This window comes from Rhinolophus hipposideros, assembly GCF_964194185.1.
Source record: "Rhinolophus hipposideros genome assembly, chromosome: 1".
In the NCBI taxonomy this organism is placed as follows: Eukaryota; Metazoa; Chordata; class Mammalia; order Chiroptera; family Rhinolophidae; genus Rhinolophus; species Rhinolophus hipposideros.
The window spans coordinates 81829701-81846287 of NC_138047.1; the positions used below are offsets into that span (position 1 = coordinate 81829701).

General features: G+C 40.3%; 1 protein-coding gene across 3 annotated transcripts; it reads right to left on the minus strand.

Moving 5' to 3' along the window:
* Positions 1-772: 772 nt before the first annotated feature.
* PLA2G12A (phospholipase A2 group XIIA) lies at positions 773-15651 on the minus strand. 3 transcript variants are annotated; one of them, XM_081028254.1, is made up of 4 exons: positions 15241-15651; positions 5165-5241; positions 4003-4168; positions 773-1799 (listed from the first exon to the last, which is right to left on the minus strand). In XM_081028254.1, the coding sequence occupies exons 1-4, from the start codon at positions 15446-15448 to the stop codon at positions 1681-1683; spliced, it is 570 nt and encodes a 189-aa protein (XP_080884380.1). In that variant the 5' UTR covers positions 15449-15651; the 3' UTR covers positions 773-1680. The 3 variants fall into 3 exon arrangements, with proteins under 3 accessions (XP_080884380.1, XP_080884382.1, XP_080884381.1); XM_081028256.1 differs by having other exon boundaries at positions 4040-4168; positions 15241-15604; XM_081028255.1 differs by having other exon boundaries at positions 773-1751; positions 4040-4168; positions 15241-15589.
* Positions 15652-16587: the final 936 nt, after the last annotated feature.

Genomic DNA, 16587 nt, shown 5'->3' on the forward strand with positions numbered 1-16587 from the left:
AATGGCTTACAAAATTGTACCTTTAAAAAAGTCTGAAAAGTATCAAGAGTTCCTAACGTTTTGGAGCCCAGTTTACTCAGCCATGAGGGATACACTTGCCTTGCCTAACAGAGGGCACATCTCTTAGCAGAACAGCTGCCACCATCTCCATTTGGGAACCTATTAGGTTCTCAGCAGTGACACATATAGTTAGTGGTCACTTAACATCGTTGGTAGTTAAATGAAACGGCGTATAACGAAACCAATTTTAGCATAGGCTAATTGATAGAAATAAGAGTTAATTCCTACGGCACCTCATCAATGATATTGTTGAATGAAACAATATTATATGAGGACTTGCAGTATTCGATTAGGAATGTGGCCCTTTCTCCAGAACATGTTTTTCTTACCACTTTGCCTGTAATGACTTAAAAAGAACAAGTTCTCCTGGTGTTGTCTTTCTCTGACTTTCCAAGCAGTTGATCTAAATCACTTTGGCCGTAGGTTACCCAAAAGATATATAGCTTGGAATTCTGGGCTTGAGAAAGTCTACAGCCAGTGGTAAGGAAAGAGCAGGAGAGGAACACAGCTGAGCTTTCCAAGGAGCTGAAATGCTTTTTAACACTCACAGACATTTTCAGAGGCAGCCAAGTTTCTGGGATTTGCTCTTAATCCCGTTAACAATTGTTAATGTAAGGAGAGATCTACAAGTAGTAGTTCTTTGTATTTTGCTTTTCCATCCCTTTTGGCACTACAGGTAAAGACTCAAAAAAAAACACACAAAAAAACAGTATCAAGAACAATTTTTATTAAGACGACTATTAGTAAAGGGTGATAGTCTTTTAAAAATATCCCAGAATCTATTATACTATGGAGCAAGTGCTAGAAGTAAACACCAAAGCATCACAGCACATAATGCCCTGATGTGTATGTTAAACAACTTTGCATTTGTCTCGTTAATCCCATCTTTTCTCCAGTTTAGGCAAAGGTTATAGCAAAATATGACATTTGTCACATGAGTGGTTCATAAAATGAGAGTGGCTGTGCTTCTGAATTTTCTTCATATCACCTTCTAAGCATATTGCATAATACCTAGATATCCTGGTTTTGTTCCCTAAGAGGTTACCAGCTGATGGTTCCAATTTTACAACAGAACAATAGAAACCTTGTCCTTGTAACTAGTCCCATCATTAGTAGAAGTGTGACTTATTCATATGCTCAGTGGGCTACAGAAAAACAGCTTCTTATGTATTAATTAAAATAGAGAAAAAATAGATCTTTCCAGGTATAAATGTATGTTTAAAATTTTATAGTAAACAAATATACTTCCGAGTGAGGATCTCCCCGTATTTCCAAGTAAGATATGTTGAACATACCTTATAATGAATTTGACCTCATTTGTTTTATAAATAATGTTTTTGAAAAGGACGTTACAGACTCTTTCTTTAAAAAAATTGTCCCCTTAACAAAATGCAGCTCTCTCTGACATTGGTCAAGACAATCTGGCACACTAAGGCAGCAACGTCCAGGAACATAAACTTCCCCACTTGTTCTTTAGTTTGAAGTTTTAATGTCAAAATAAGGTCTTAAAATAATCCTTTCACAGAAGTAAGGCAGCTTTATGTTGTGAAAACCTTAGTTCTTTGCCAAAGGTTATGTTCTTCCATCCTCATCCGCTGTCACCACCTGGCAGCATCTTCTTTAAAGATCAGTTTTTTCTTCGTAGCGACACCTACAGGCGGCTCGTTGGCTGTCCAGGTATGGTTTACAGCCTAAATGTATAACACTGTCAAACAAGAGCTCCACTGTTGTTTCACATGCTGCAAAGTAAGAAAGTGCTGTTATGTGGGGCAGCTGCAAAGCATCACTTTCTTCACATATATCACCTGTTACAGCACAGCGTCAAGTACATCCTTCGTGGGCACTTAGACATGTCAGGTGAAATTCCTCCCAAACCTTCTCTCTCTCTCTCTCTCTCTCTCTCTCTCTCTCTCTGTCTCTGTCTGTCTGTCTGTCTCTCTCTCTCTCTCCCACACGCTTTCAATTTCAGCCTCTTTACCATGTATAGACTTTTTGTTTGCATGCAATTGTTCAATATGATGTTCTGCACTACATAAATGAGTCTCTCAATAGCACTGATCGATCAGTTCATCACTGTTAATTTTCCTTTTATCTGAAAAATGTCACTATTAGACACGCCTGATAACACTCTTAAGTTTGCATTTCTTTTTTTTTTTAATTTATTTATTGGGGTGACAATTGTTAATGAAATTACATAATTTCAGGTGTACAATTCTGTATTACATCATCTATAAATCCCATTGTGTGTTCACCACCCAGAGTCAGTTCTCCTTCCATCACCATATATTTGATCCCCAAGTTTGCATTTCAAAGAAAGGTTTTTAGGTGTTCAAAAAGGTTAAAAACAGAGAAGTCTCAAAACATGTAATTCTGGCCAATGGCTTCTAAGAACTGATCACACATTTAAGATGCTTAAAGTAAGTGGACCCAAGTCTCTTCCTTTGACCAATATCCAAGTTTAGCTTGGGAGGGTAGGCATAGGAATAAAAGGCATTTTTCTTCTGGTAGGGTTAAAAAATATTTTTTAAGACTATAAAAAGGATAATGGGTTTCCTTTACCCACTCGAAGAAACCTGGAACATCAAGGTGAGATTACTCAGTACATTACAGTTACAGAGACATAGCACAGAGTGCCTTTTAGTTGTCCAAATACTTCTGGTTTCAAATATTCATGTTAAGAAACTTCACTACAAAATCTTGGCATTATTAAAGTTCTCCAAAAGACTGTGCCATTAAGGAATACAACCCATCACAGAAGTGTAAAGGCTAGGATTATTAAATAAAAGATTGCAAGGGAATTGGTTTCATCATTTAGCTACATTAGTATGACCTCAGGTCAGAAAACAGGACATACGTCGACCTCCGCTTCAGCTGTACAAGTTTACTGTAGCTGAAAGCTTGCAAGGGGACTCAAAGGTTGTGAGCTCAAGCTTCACCTCAAGCAGAGATTTCTTCCTTGACAGCTATTAACTAGGGTCTCAGAATCAGATCTGTGAGACTATTTGGGGAATACTGCAATAAACAGAACACAAGCTCTCATGTCAGAAGTATGTATCTTGGGGCAAATCACTTCTTTCTGTACCTCAGTAACCTTCCTTGAAAAATGGGTAAAAAGCCATCTATTTGAGTTTTGTAAACATCAATGAAAACATGTCTAAAGAATCTAGCACATTCTGTCATGGAAACTGCTTAAAAACGTTAGTTTCCTTTCGTGCCCCTTCTCATTGCCCCTGCTCTTTTGATTTCAGTGTATGGTACATTCTTTGGCTTGACAGTAAAGAAATCTGGTAACTGACTGCATTTGTACAATGATGTGCATTGTACAAATATCTCATTTTACCCTTAGGACAACTCTTCCAGATAGGAGTAATCATTCTCATATGTAAATGAGGACAACGAAGCGCCTTTTCCCTTTGCTGACTCTGCCTTAGATCCCATCCCTTCACTGTAATAATCATTACCATGACTACGAATATATGCCGGGTCCTGTAAGTCCTCCTAGCAAACCACTGAGCCTGGGGTGGTTTGAGTAACCCTCCTGACACAGACACATATGAAGAGACAGTTAAGATTCAAATCTTCTAAGAACTTCCTACTTTAAATCCAACGTGCCTTATTCTTAATTCACTGGATCCAGGGTCTCACACTTTAGGCTCAGGATAATTAGAAATATACTTCAGGGCACAAGATCTTGGGTGAATTCTTCTCTGCCTCACGTCCCCTCCTTCCCATGGTTTCCTGATACTTTTTGCTTCCATGACTAAATCATTTTAGATTACAAAATCATCAGCTGCTCATGTCAGAAAATTGAGGGGCTGTGTCACAATACATAAGGTAATATAGGGTGAAAGATTTCTGTCGGTAAATCCTGTACTAAACCATAAAGCATTCAATAAAACTTTACAAACTGCACTCATCCCCATCCCACCAGGCCAGCCTCACCCTGAACGTGCTGAGCTAGTCCCAGCGTTTTCTGCACCTCTCGGCAGATCGTGGACAGGCAATACTGGAAGTCCTCGTCACAGTCGTTCTTGCTTTTGCCACAGGTCTCGTAGCACCTGTCGTGGTGGTTGCAGCACTTTGTCAGGGAAGGGATGCCGATGTTAAGCTGAAAGAGGTATTTGGCTGGGTTATTGACGACGATATTCAAAACTCCTCTGCTGATTTTCTGCATTCAAACTGAGGAATCAGTGACAATGACTGCTGTACAGATCATTTCTAAAATCCGTTTTTCTGCCTGCAAATGTCTTCCACGTTACACATCTCTCCACGGCTCTCACGGCGCCCACCCACACTAGTCTGTAATCTCCCTCTCAATTGTGTCTTAAAGCTCCCCATTTGGCAATATTTGAATATTCACAGTTACCTGCTGGTAACAAACACAACTGTCCAAACACAAAACATAGTTTTAAAAACAGAAAGGTAAGGCTAAGAGCATTAAAAGATTTCTCCAAAGGCTAGACAAGTATGAGTTTTGAATATTCCAAAGTATTTTGTACCTCCTCCCCCAATAAAATGTACTTTATATGAAATGTCACTGAAAAATTTTAAGCTCCTACAACTCTAATTTTGTTTGTTGTTTTGTGGTTTAATCTTTAAAGGTTTGTTCATCCATTCCCTAAATATACTATTCCTTTGAATCTATAATTTATCTTCAACTATTTTAAATAACTTACATGCAAAGCTCTTGTGTCTAGGAATCATTCTCATAAACATTTTTTTCCAGCCTCCTCTACCACAAACACACAGCTATCCTACTTAGCCTAGTTTTAGTATAGAAAATATTATGCTTAATCTATACTTTTTCACTCTAAGTAGGATTACTACTATAATCCAAAATTTTAAACCATATTTATGACATGAGTAAATATTTAAATAGTATTAACATCTGCAAAATTAACATGAATTTTACTACATTTAGTTTTGTTAGGACTTATTAAATGTGTTTTTTTAGCTATAAAAGAATAGTATAATAAACCAGATCACAATTACAACAAGAAAAATTATTTGTAAACCTGAGAATGCATTGTTAGTTTTGCATTATCAAGAGAATTATATAGCCTACCAATCATACAACTTATCAAATAAAAAAATACATATTTACTTGAACACCAAATAGTGGAGAGCCACATCCATTCGGCGGGGAGGGCTTAAAACCATAACGAGGGAAAGGCTTCGATCCTATAAAACATAAATGGGATCATAATTAATTTTCAAATAAGATGGAAAATACATATGCAAAAAGGTCTACAATGTGCTAGACAAGCCTAGAAAATACTTAATATTGGGATGATAACATAAATGAGTATGGTTTTATTCTGATGAACATTAAGAATACTAATTTGTCCACCTATTTTTATTTCTCCTGCAGTGAAACAGATATAAATGTATGCATATACACAAATATGGTGGTTCATAAAATGTATGCTGGTTTATAAAATGTAATTATATTTATAAGCCTATACCATACAAAACATACAAAAGCTTATTCTAGACTTCTGGAGATTTCAGAGACTATATGCCATGCCATATTGGTCCATATGTAGGAAAGAAATCCACCATTTTCCTGTATGTTCTAATACTTATATTTTTAGGTCAAAACCTATAGGGCAAAAACTGTATCTTCCTAACCTTCAGCCAATGCTCCATTGCATACAAATCTCAATAACCATTAACCAGTTTACTAAGCTACAGCCTGAAGCTAGGGAAGACAAGGTCATCCAATGACCATTTAATTTAGTGGTCCCCCCTTATCCGTGGGGGATATGTTCCAAGACTCCCAGTGAATGTCAGAAACCACAGATAGTACTGAGCCATATGTATCTATGTTTTTTTCTATACATGCATAGCTATGTTAAAGTTTATAAATCACATAGTAAGCAATTAATTAGACAATTATAACAATATGCTATAATAAAAGTTATGTGAATGCGGTCTCTGTTTCTCAAAATATCTTACTGTACTGTACTCACCCTTCTGTGATGATGTGAGAGGATGCAATGCCGATGTGATGAGGTAAGAGTGAGGTACTCAGAATGGCATGCAATTTAAAACTTATGAATGGTTTATTTCTGATATTTTCTTCTTTTTTAAGATTTTTAGTAAAATATAGCTAACATACATTATATTAGTTTCAGGTGTACACCATAGATATTCAACATTTATATGCCTAAGAAAGTGATGATCACCATGACAGTCCAGCAACCATCTGACACCGTGCTATCACACGGTGATATCACCATGCTATCACAATAGTATTGACTATATTCCCTATGCTGTACATCCCCATGACTTGTTTGTTTTATACCTGGAAATTTGGACCTCTGATTTACCCTTCAACTTGATCCCCTTTTTAAAATTTCTCAATTACACTGCACATTTAATATTATTTTATGTTAATTTCAGGTGTACAGAATAGTGGTTAGACATTTATATAATTTAAGAAATGATCCCTCTGACTAGTCTAGTCTCACCTGGCACTATACATAGTTATTACCATGTTAATGACTATATTCCCTATTCTATACTTTACATCCCCATGACTATTTTGTAACTGTCAGTTTGTACTTCCTTCCTTCACATTTTACACCGTCCCCAAACCCCTCCCATCTATCACCCCGACAAATCTAGTACCCATTTGACACCATACATAGTTATTACAATATTATTGACTATATGCCCTTATGCTATACCTACATCCCAATGACTACTTTGTAACAACAAATTTGTACTTCTTAATCCCTTCCCCTTTTTCACTCATCAAGAGCCTCCCTCCCATCTGGCAACCATCAAAATGTTCTCTGTATCTATGAGTCTCTTTCTGTTTTGTTTGTTTATTTTGTTCTTTAGATTCTACATATAAACACAATCTCATTGCATCTGTCTTTCTCTGTCTGACACTCCACTCAGCACAATTCCCTCCAGGTCCATCCATGCCGCCCCAGATGGCGAGAACCCATTCCCTTCCATGGCCGAGCAATAGTCCATTGTATATATGTACCACCTCCTCTTTATTCATTCATCCATCAACAGATACCCAGGCTGCCTCCACATCCTGGCCATTGTAAACAGTGCTGCCATGAACATATGGATGCATGTTCCCTTCGAAGTAGCTTTTGGGTTTCTTCAGATAAATACCCAGAAGTGGGATCACTGGGACCTCCTCTGTCTCTTATTATAGCTTTTTTTTTTTTAAGTCTATTTTGTCTGGTATAAATATTGCTATACCAGGTTTTTTTTTGTTTGTTTGTTTTTCCAATTTCATGAAATACTCTTTTTCTATCCCTTTACTTTCAGTCTGTGTGTCTTTCAATCTGAAGTGAGTCTCTTGTAGGCAGCGTATGTAAGTGTCTTGTTTTCTTATTCATTCAGTCCTTTTGTGTCTTTTGATTGGAACATTTAATCCATTTACATTGAAAGAAATTGTTGATATGTAGCTATTGCCATTTTATTCATAATTTTGATTTTTTTTTTCCATCTTAAAGAAATCCCTCTAACATTCCTTGTAATACTGGTTTGGTGATGATGAACTCCTTTAGCTTTTTCTTGTCTGGGAAGCTCTTTATCTGTCCTTCAATTCTAAATGATAGTTTGCTGGGGAAAGTAATCTTGGTTGTAGGTCCTTGCTTTTCATCACGTTGAATATTTTAAGCCAATCCCCTCTGTCCTGCAAAGAGTCTGTTGAGAAATCAGCTGACAATTTTATGGGAGCTCCCTTCTAAGTTACTAGTTACCTTTCTCTTGCTGCTTTTAGGATTCTCTCTTTGTCTTTAACCTTTGCTATTCTAATTACAATGTGTCTTGGTGTGGGCCTGTTTGGATTTATCTTGTTTGGACTCTGTGATTTCTGGACTGGTATATCTATTTCCCTCACCAGGTTAGGAAAGTTTTCAGTCATTATTTCTTCAAATAGATCAATTCCTTGCTTTCTCTCTTCTTCTGGTACTCCTATGTGAATGTTGTTACTCTTGATGTTGTCCCAGAGGTCTCTTAAATTATCCTAATCTTTTTATTATTTTTTATTTTTTCTGTTCTGATTATGTGTTTTCTGTTACCTTGTTTCCAAATTGTTGATTCAGTTCTCTGCTTCATCTAGTCTGCTGGTGATTCCTTCTGGTACATTCTTCATTTCAGTTATTGTATTCTTCACTTCTGACTGGTTTGTTTTTATGGTTTCTATGTCCTTTTCTATGCTTGATCTCTTTGCTGAAGTTCTCACTAAATTTCTTTAGCAAAAAAAAAAAAAATTTCTTTAGCATCCTTATAACAATTGTTTTGAACTCTGGTAGGTTGCTTGCCTCCATTTCGTTTCGTTCTTTTTCTGGAGTTTTCTCCTGTTCTTTTATTTGAGACATATTTCTTTGTTTCCTCATTTTGCCTGCCTCCCTGTATTTGTTTCTATGTATGAGGTAGATCTGCTGTCTCTCCCAGTCTTGCTGGGTGACCTTATGTAGTAGGTGCCCTGTGGGGCTCTGGCACACTCTCCCAGGTCACATGCTCCAGGTTTGTCCTTTGTGTGGGTTGTGTGTGCCCTCCTGTTATAGTTGAGCCTTGATGGCTATTGGCACATCAGTGGATGGCATTGGTCCTCAGGCTGACTGGCTACGGGGTTTGGCCACATCCACAGCTTACGGGCTGCTGTGTGGGGGCTTATCCCACCAAGTGGGATTTGCCCCAGCAGGCTCTGGTGCCTGTTGAGACCGCCCATTGTGTGTGCCACTTGTGGGGGTAATTGGGAGGTGCTCTACTGTGGTCTGAAGCCACCCTCCAAGTATATTGATTCTGGGGCCTGTTGGGAGGGACTCTGGTGCAGACCCAGGTCAGCCACTGCCTATGCCCAGCTGGGGACTACCTGGTAAGAACTACAAAGTGATTCATGGTTTTTCGCTACCTGTGCTACACCTAGAAGCACATGAGAGAGGCCATGCTGCAAACCAAGGATGGCTGCCACCAGTACCGGGCCTGGGCTCTGCAAAAAAGCCAGGACACCCTGAGTCCTGCTGCAACCTGCCAGCTCCCTTAAAATTCAGCCACCGATAGAGTCTCATGTGGTATGCAAATTGGTTGAGTCAGGATCTCAGGGAGTCACTAGGGTGGACAGAGTTGTGGTCACCAGGTTAATGTAAATTCTGGTTTGGTGCCAGTGCTGAGCCTGGAGCTAGTTACTCAGCAAAAGTCTCAAGCACACTGAGGCCAGTCATCACCTGCCTGGGCACTCCCATAGTTTTCCAAGAAAGCGCAGAATTCAGGAGGGGCTGGCTGCTCATGGAGAAAATGCCTCTGGCATTGGGGGAGTTGGGTGGGGCAGGGTCCCAGAGAGTCAGCAGAGCAAGCCCCAGAGCTCACCAGACCAATCAGATTCAGATTTGGCCGGAAGCGTAGGGGGAGGGCTCAACACATTAAAGATGGCGGGTGCTTGCCGACTGCATGGCAGGAGGACCCCTCTCAGGGAAAATGGTGCCTGTCCTCCAGTCCTGGCCTCAAAGCCACACACCTCAGTCTGCTCCCCATATGCCTCTGACACCCGAGTCACCATCCATCCGCTGGAGCCCAAGGTATGTGCCTGCGAGCGAGTATGTGGAGGTCTCAGTTTCCCACAGCCTTCTGTCCCACCCAGATGGTTGGAATCCCCACTGTTTTTCACAGCCAGATGTTGTGGGGATTGCTCTTCTTGGCACCAGTACTCTGGGCTGGGGAGCCTGGAGGGGGGCTGGGGTCCTTCGCTCCTCTGGGGGGAACCTCCATGGCCGAGGTATCCCTCCTGGTTCTCAACTGCCACACGAAGGTTTGGTACCAGCCCGTTCGTGTCTCCGCCCCTCCTACCAGTCTTGACGTGGCTTCTTTATATCCTTAGTCATAAAACTTCTGTTCAGCCAGACTTCAAATGGTTCTCCATGTTGATTGTTCCATACTTTACTTGTAATTTTAATGTGTTCACAGAAGGAAACAGGTACAGTGTTTACTCTGCCGTTTTGGGTCTCCTCTGTGTGTCTCTATGTCGTGTAGTCAGACAACAGCAACACTTCTATTCTTCCTTCCTTTTGTATTTCATATAAGTCCTGTTTGTTTTTTTTCAATTTTGGACTATTTTTTTTCATTTTTGAGTCTATAAAAGCACTTTATAACATTTTGATGTAATTGGTAGTGATATATGTATATGTGTGTATTAATATGTATGTATTAATATGTATAGATATTTTCTCATCTTGTAAAAGATAATTACCTTTGAATGGGAGAATAGTCAGAAGTAAATGAAATCAGGGAAAACAAGCAAATAAACATGCGCACCGTAGGGGAATAAAGAGGAACAGGGAGAGCACAGAGAAAACTAGCTGGCAAAAGTGAGAATGGAGGCATGAGGATGGAGGAGGAGGTTGTCACAAACAGGCCTAGGGCTTAAAACTTCCCTACGGAGAGAGGTTGATAAAATGGAATAATAAAGAACCAAGTTCTACGTGTGAACTATTAGATAATAACACCGTGAAATAAATACTGATAAATTGGCTCCCCGGTATAAGTAGTAAAAGGGACATGTGTTTCATTTTTGTTTCCTTTGAAGGAACCTATTAATGTCACTTCCTCAAAGAGGCTTTTCCTGCTCACTCCATCTAAAACTAGTATCCCTTCCCTTCCATATCTATTCTATACACCCTTGGTTGGTTTTATTTTTCTTTCTAACATTTATTGACCAAATTAACATAATTAGTCAGTTTCTATGAAGACAGGAACTTTGTCTTGCTCAATTAGAAGATGCAAATAGTGGACACCTAAGAAATTACTGGATGAAAAAAATGGTAAGCATTTTTTGCTGAAATTAAAATATTCTTTATCTACAGCAAAAGCAAACAAGCAAACAACAAGAAACTAACAAACTAAAAAAAAAACCAGAAAACTAGGAAGTAACTAGTTTCCTGAAACATTTTAAAGTGTTTTGATACTCTAAATTCACCTTTAAAATGAAATAATTATTTCTGAACCAGACAAGTTATGCAGAAAGTTGTTAATTAAAGATTAAGTTGATACAGATACCAAAATTACAAATGTATTGATATCTTTTAAAATGTTATTATAAATGGTATTATAAGCTGCTGAAAAATTTCAAAAATTAGCATTCCTACTGGTGGATTTTACAAAGTGCTACGAACTGAACTGTGTCCCCCAAAATTCACATGTTGAACGTGTTCACTGTATTTGGTGATGGGCCTTTGGGTAGGTAATTAGGTTTAGAGGAGGTCATGAGAGTAAGGCCTTCGTGATGGGATTAGTGCCCTTATAAGAAGATACCAGAGAACTTGTTCCCCACTCCAAATCCCTCACCCGCATAGCAAGAAGGCAGATATCTGCAAGCCAGGAACATAGAAGTATTGGCCAAACCTTGATCTTAGATTTTCCAGTCTTGAGAACTGTAAGAAATAAATTCCTGTCGTTGAAGTCACCCAGTACAGGGTATTTTGTTATGGCAGCCTGAGCAGACTAATACACAAAGTAAGCAAAAACTCACTAATAGAAGAAACAATATCAGTGTCAAACCATTGCCATGATTGGGGCCACTGTCCCCTAAAATTTTTAAGCAGGTACAGAAAGAAGAGGAAAAACTGGATGGGAAGAAGTATTTATAAAACAAAATAAATCCACTATGCACATCTACATGGAAATACTAGTCACTGATTTCACTTTTTGACTTAAGCAACTGCTCCTCTCCTGATGCTTTATGTTTTATCACTTGTATGGACAGCTGAAATCTAAAGATTTGCCTGGACTGAGACAATAATAGTTCTTTTCTATACGTATTTTTCTTAATTTGATGTAAATACTTCCAAGCAGGCCAATGTCTTTCACCTGAAAGACACCGAAGCAGATGAGAAGCATAAGGGGAAGGCTGTTGGGTCACTGAAAGATCTTACCACTGTGTTTTGCAGAAAATCGTGAGAAATTTCAACCTGCTTTCCCAAACACTTGAGACTTTAAATTCATGATTATTAATATCCATAGGGCCCTTAGGCTACTTTATTTTTCTAGTCCATTCACTTTCCTATTTTCCTCAAATCTCCAATACTTCCATTCCAATTTTTTCTCTCAGCTGATGACTTTGATTCCTACTTCACTGAGGAAACCAAAGCAATCGGAAGAGAACTTGAACATCTGTCCACCTAATGGACATCTGTGCCGAGGTCCTCTACCTCTGCTCCTATTAACAGGCATAAGTCATCTGTGTTCTTACCCAATCTCTCTATTTACGAACTAGAACCCACCTCTCTCACTTACCTAAGGATGTGACTCTAGTCATTCTCCTTCCTCTCTCTTCAGTGTTTTTACTCTCGACTGAACCATTCTCAAAAGCACACAAATGTGCTGTTATTTTTCCTAATGACCTGAAAACTGTTTTTTTCATGGTCTTCCCCATTTCAGTTAATGGCAACTCCATCCTTCCAATTATTCAGGTCAAATCCTTGGAATCATTTTGCAATCTACTCACACCCTCCTTCCAAGCCATCAGCAAATCCTTTAGGCTCTTCCTTCAAACTAGGTCCAAAATTCAACCACTTCCCACCACCTTTATTGTTACCAACCTGGACAAAACTACCATCATTTTTTGTCTGAATTCCTGCACCTGTCACTCTGCCACCATTCTCCTTCCCCTACCTCCCTTGACTCTTTTTTATTCTCAGCACAACAGCCAAAGGGATCCTATTAAAATATAAATCACTGAATAAATTAATGACATTCACAATTCTAAAAACATTTTACAAGACAGTTTTTTCTATTTTTCAAATCTTGTGTACTGTCAGGGAGAAAAAAGAAAAAAAACAGTGACTATCGTATTTGTTGTCCGGAATAATGTTACTTCACTCTCAATAAAGCCTTGACCCCAATCTAGGGAAGGTCCCAGAGCAAGTCTCCATACTGTCAGTCCTTCCTGTAAAGCAAGGATAACTGAATGCAACAAGCCTGTGCCCTGTGTTACCTTCTTCCATTAAGTCTTTTTGTTAAAGCTCCTTTGACCTCTTTATTACCACTATTAAACACCGCTTAACACCATGTTCCTCTAGCTTTGGGATTTGTCTGTTTCTTTTTCATTCTGATTTGGTCACTTGTATTCCAAACTATAGGAAAGGTTGAAACGGTTCCAGGGAGACTTCACAAGTAACAGCAATTAAAGAATAATTCTCAGTATGTTGGAATTACCAACATGGTGACTTGGAACCGCAGTTCTATGCAGACTCCTTACTAAGACACAAAAGATTTTCACTGAGGGCATACCATTTCCTCAGTTCTCACGTTCATTTGTGTTTTTATGCTGGAAGACCTTGCTCTAAATGCCAAATGGTAAATTTAGTTAGGCTTGTGGAAGGTGAACAGGATTAAATAAAAGGAAAGACTAAAATAATCCTTTTAATAGGAATAGTATCCATTCAACCTCAGAGCTATTTTAAACATAAACTCTAGAACCCTCAACTCATAATAAGCTTATGAAAACTGCTTCTTCCAAATTTTCCTATTTCCGTAAATGGCAACTACGCCCTTCCTCTGTTTCAGGCCCAACCTTTGGAGTCATCCTTGACTGGCCTTTCTCCTCAGGTCCTTCACACTTGCTGTTCTCTGCCTGGAGTGTTCTTTCCCCAGATCATCGTAGTGTCACCTTCTCCATTTGCCAATTTTTCCTCAAATCTTATCAGTGAGGCCTTCCCTGAACAACCTATTTAAAAGAGTAAACTGCCTCACAACAGTGCCACTGCTGTTTCTCTGCTTATTATTCTCGAAGCACTGGCACACCTCAGACCTACATACACTGCATTTGGCTTATTTTACTTGTTCATTAGTTTATTGACGGTCTCTCCCCACCAGAATGTAAGCTCCATTGACAGGAATTTTGTCTGTTTTGTTCATTGCTGAATCTCCAACTGGTAGAACATGTAATACATAGCAGACACGCACATATTTGTATATTTAATGGGGATGACTAAGTAAAACTGTGACATCTGTCTCAGGAAAGGCAATCATTTAATCTTCAAATTATTCACTTATTTCTCCTAACAAACTGTGCAAGACAAAAACATCCTTCCTGATTGCAAACTGGTGGTAATATTTAGGCATAAATTTAGGAAGGAATGAAACATTTAGAACTTCATAACATATAAGATAATAGCTCATTCTGTACCTCCGTTAACATAAAATAAATTATTTTGAGAATTACAGGCAGCAGGTGGCATCAGAGTTTTACATGATATAGGCTCCTTTTATGTTTCACCTACATACAATCCGGTTTCACCATTAAAGTCACTGAGGTCCCTATTAATTTTGAGCTACCAAGCATTAAATTACCTAGTTCCAGACCTTGTATACTCTTACTGGAAACATGATCTCCCAAGTATTATCTTATTTTGAATTTCCAAAGAGAAGCCCAAGTACTTTATCGGAACTATTACAATATTTAAATAGTCAGAAAAGTCAAATGCTTCAAAAGATCTCTGCCCAAAATACTGAGTTTATTATGACCAACAATGCCACCAAACAAGTTCTCAGATTCAAACAGAAGTAAAGTTAAATATGAACAAGTAAATCAAAACAATTATATCATTAACCAAGAATGAGGAGGCATCACTGATAATCCCAAATTACTAAGTCTTGATAGACTAATTTCTAAGCGAGTTACCAGAACTCTTTCTCAATAGCGTACACCAAAAGTCTGTACAAAGGTCACAATTCATTTTCTGTAGCTTTGCAGAAAAACAATTAAAACCAATTCGTGAGAAAGTTAAACCATTATGACTTTAAAATTCTCAGTATGTTTTGCATGTTCAGCTGACTTAGTTAAGGTGCCAAAATATAGAGCTAAAATCAGTGTGTTCCATTCCAGTCACATGATGCATGTGTCACGAAGTTCTTAGGCAACTTCGTGCAATTGCAAACAACAAAAAGTGACTGAGAAGCAATGAAAACAGAACGGACAGTACACACTCAGGCGCCCTCTCACATTCTAACAATAGAGGTGCGACTTGTATGTAACCAGGTTGCTCAATCACAAGAATGGCAAGATTCTAGCAGTGGTTAAAAGTTTCCAGGGCCAGAAAACAGCGTCAAGGTCTGCCTTGCATCACACACTCCACACCTTATGGTACCCCCCCTCCGCCCCCCGCAGCCCTGGAAGCGCAGGCCTCCTAGGGCCACGTTCCCTCTCACCGTCACTGCACTTGTACTGGCAGAGCCCGTCCTCGCCTCCCAGGAGGTCCAAGGCGGCGTTCAGGTACGTGTCGATCTTGTGCACGCCATTCCGGATGGTCTTCAGGGTGGCCCTCCAGTCGGTGGGCTGGGCCTGCTCCTGGCACCTGAGCTCGCCGGTCAGGAGGAGGAGGAGGAGAGCAAGCACCGGCCGCTGGAGCAGGGCCATCCGCGCAGCGCCTGGCCCCACCGGTCCCCGGAGCCGCGCGACACGCGCGCTCCCACGGAGCCCCCGGGGCGCCCTAGGCAGCTGCACGGGCCGGGCGCTAGACAGTCGTGGCAGGCTCCATGCTCACGCCTCCTTCCGGGATGGGAGGCGGGCCCTGCCCACGGTCACTGCGCTCCCGCGGGAGGTGGCCCCCCCTTGCGCCTGCGCCGGAGCGAGGGGGCGTGTGAGGCGCGACGGTCTCCGTGCCCACGTGGGTCGCACGGCGTGTTGGGTTCCCGGGCGCCCAGCGCCGCGGCTCTGGACTGCACTGCCTGCGTGGGTGGTACTGACTACTCGTGCAGGACCCATCCCCCGGGAGGCAGTGGGCATTAGTTTTTTTTAGAAGCCAATGTCGGAGGATGAACCCCTGTGAGCTCCACAATCTGCCTGGGTTTTTTAGTCCAGCCACCCCGAGGGACAAGCATATCTGGGTGTGGACAATGTCGGAGAAATGGGCCCCCGTGGCCCTGTGCAGACATTGCTGCGAGGAGTCCAGCAGTTTCGGGTTTGAACACCGGACTCTGCGCGGTACAGGGGCGGAGTCCGGATCTCACCTGCTCCTGGGCGTCCTCAGCGGGTCCTGCCGACCCGGGTGACAGCGGTCGAGGGAGCAGAGTGCCCTGTCAACCCAAGGCCGAGGTGGTGCCCGACTCCAGGGTGAGCTGATGTACAAATTCTGGAAGAAGAAAATGATTTGACAGTTTAAAACCGTGTGTTCTTCCCTGGAAAGCAAGAAGTACTTGAATGCTACACTTGAATGCAGTTTTTTGAAAAATCTCATGGAAATCATGCGCTTTTCCTACTCAAGATGCCTTGTAAGTTGATAGCTCCAGTGACGTTTCTCTTTTTCCGAGCGCTGTGCAGAATGCTTTAAAAAACAATTGCAGTAATTTTTACCAGAGCTATAAATATCTGATTATCTTAGTAACCTGGCAGTTTCCAAGAATTTTATGGTGAGATCCAGGGCAATATTGCAAGTGTTGGGAAGAGATGTGTCCTTTATAAGAATTACGGATGAATTCTAGTTTGGTGTTTGTGTTTGTTACAAGCTTCATGAGTTTATAATAAATGTGCAGTGCAGAGTTCTTGAGAATTATATC

What these genes read in the sequence shown, in the direction of transcription:
- PLA2G12A (XM_081028254.1), bottom strand. Translation starts at nt 15,448, where the DNA reads ATGGCCCTGCTCCAGCGGCCGGTGCTTGCTCTCCTCCTCCTCCTCCTG. An exon ending in CCAGTACAAGTGCAGTGACG is followed by an intron (nt 5,242 to 15,240) that starts GTGAGAGGGAAC and finishes TATGTTTTATAG; the next exon opens with GATCGAAGCCTTTCCCTCGT. An exon ending in ACTAGCTCAGCACGTTCAGG is followed by an intron (nt 1,800 to 4,002) that starts GTGAGGCTGGCC and finishes CTTACTTTGCAG; the next exon opens with CATGTGAAACAACAGTGGAG.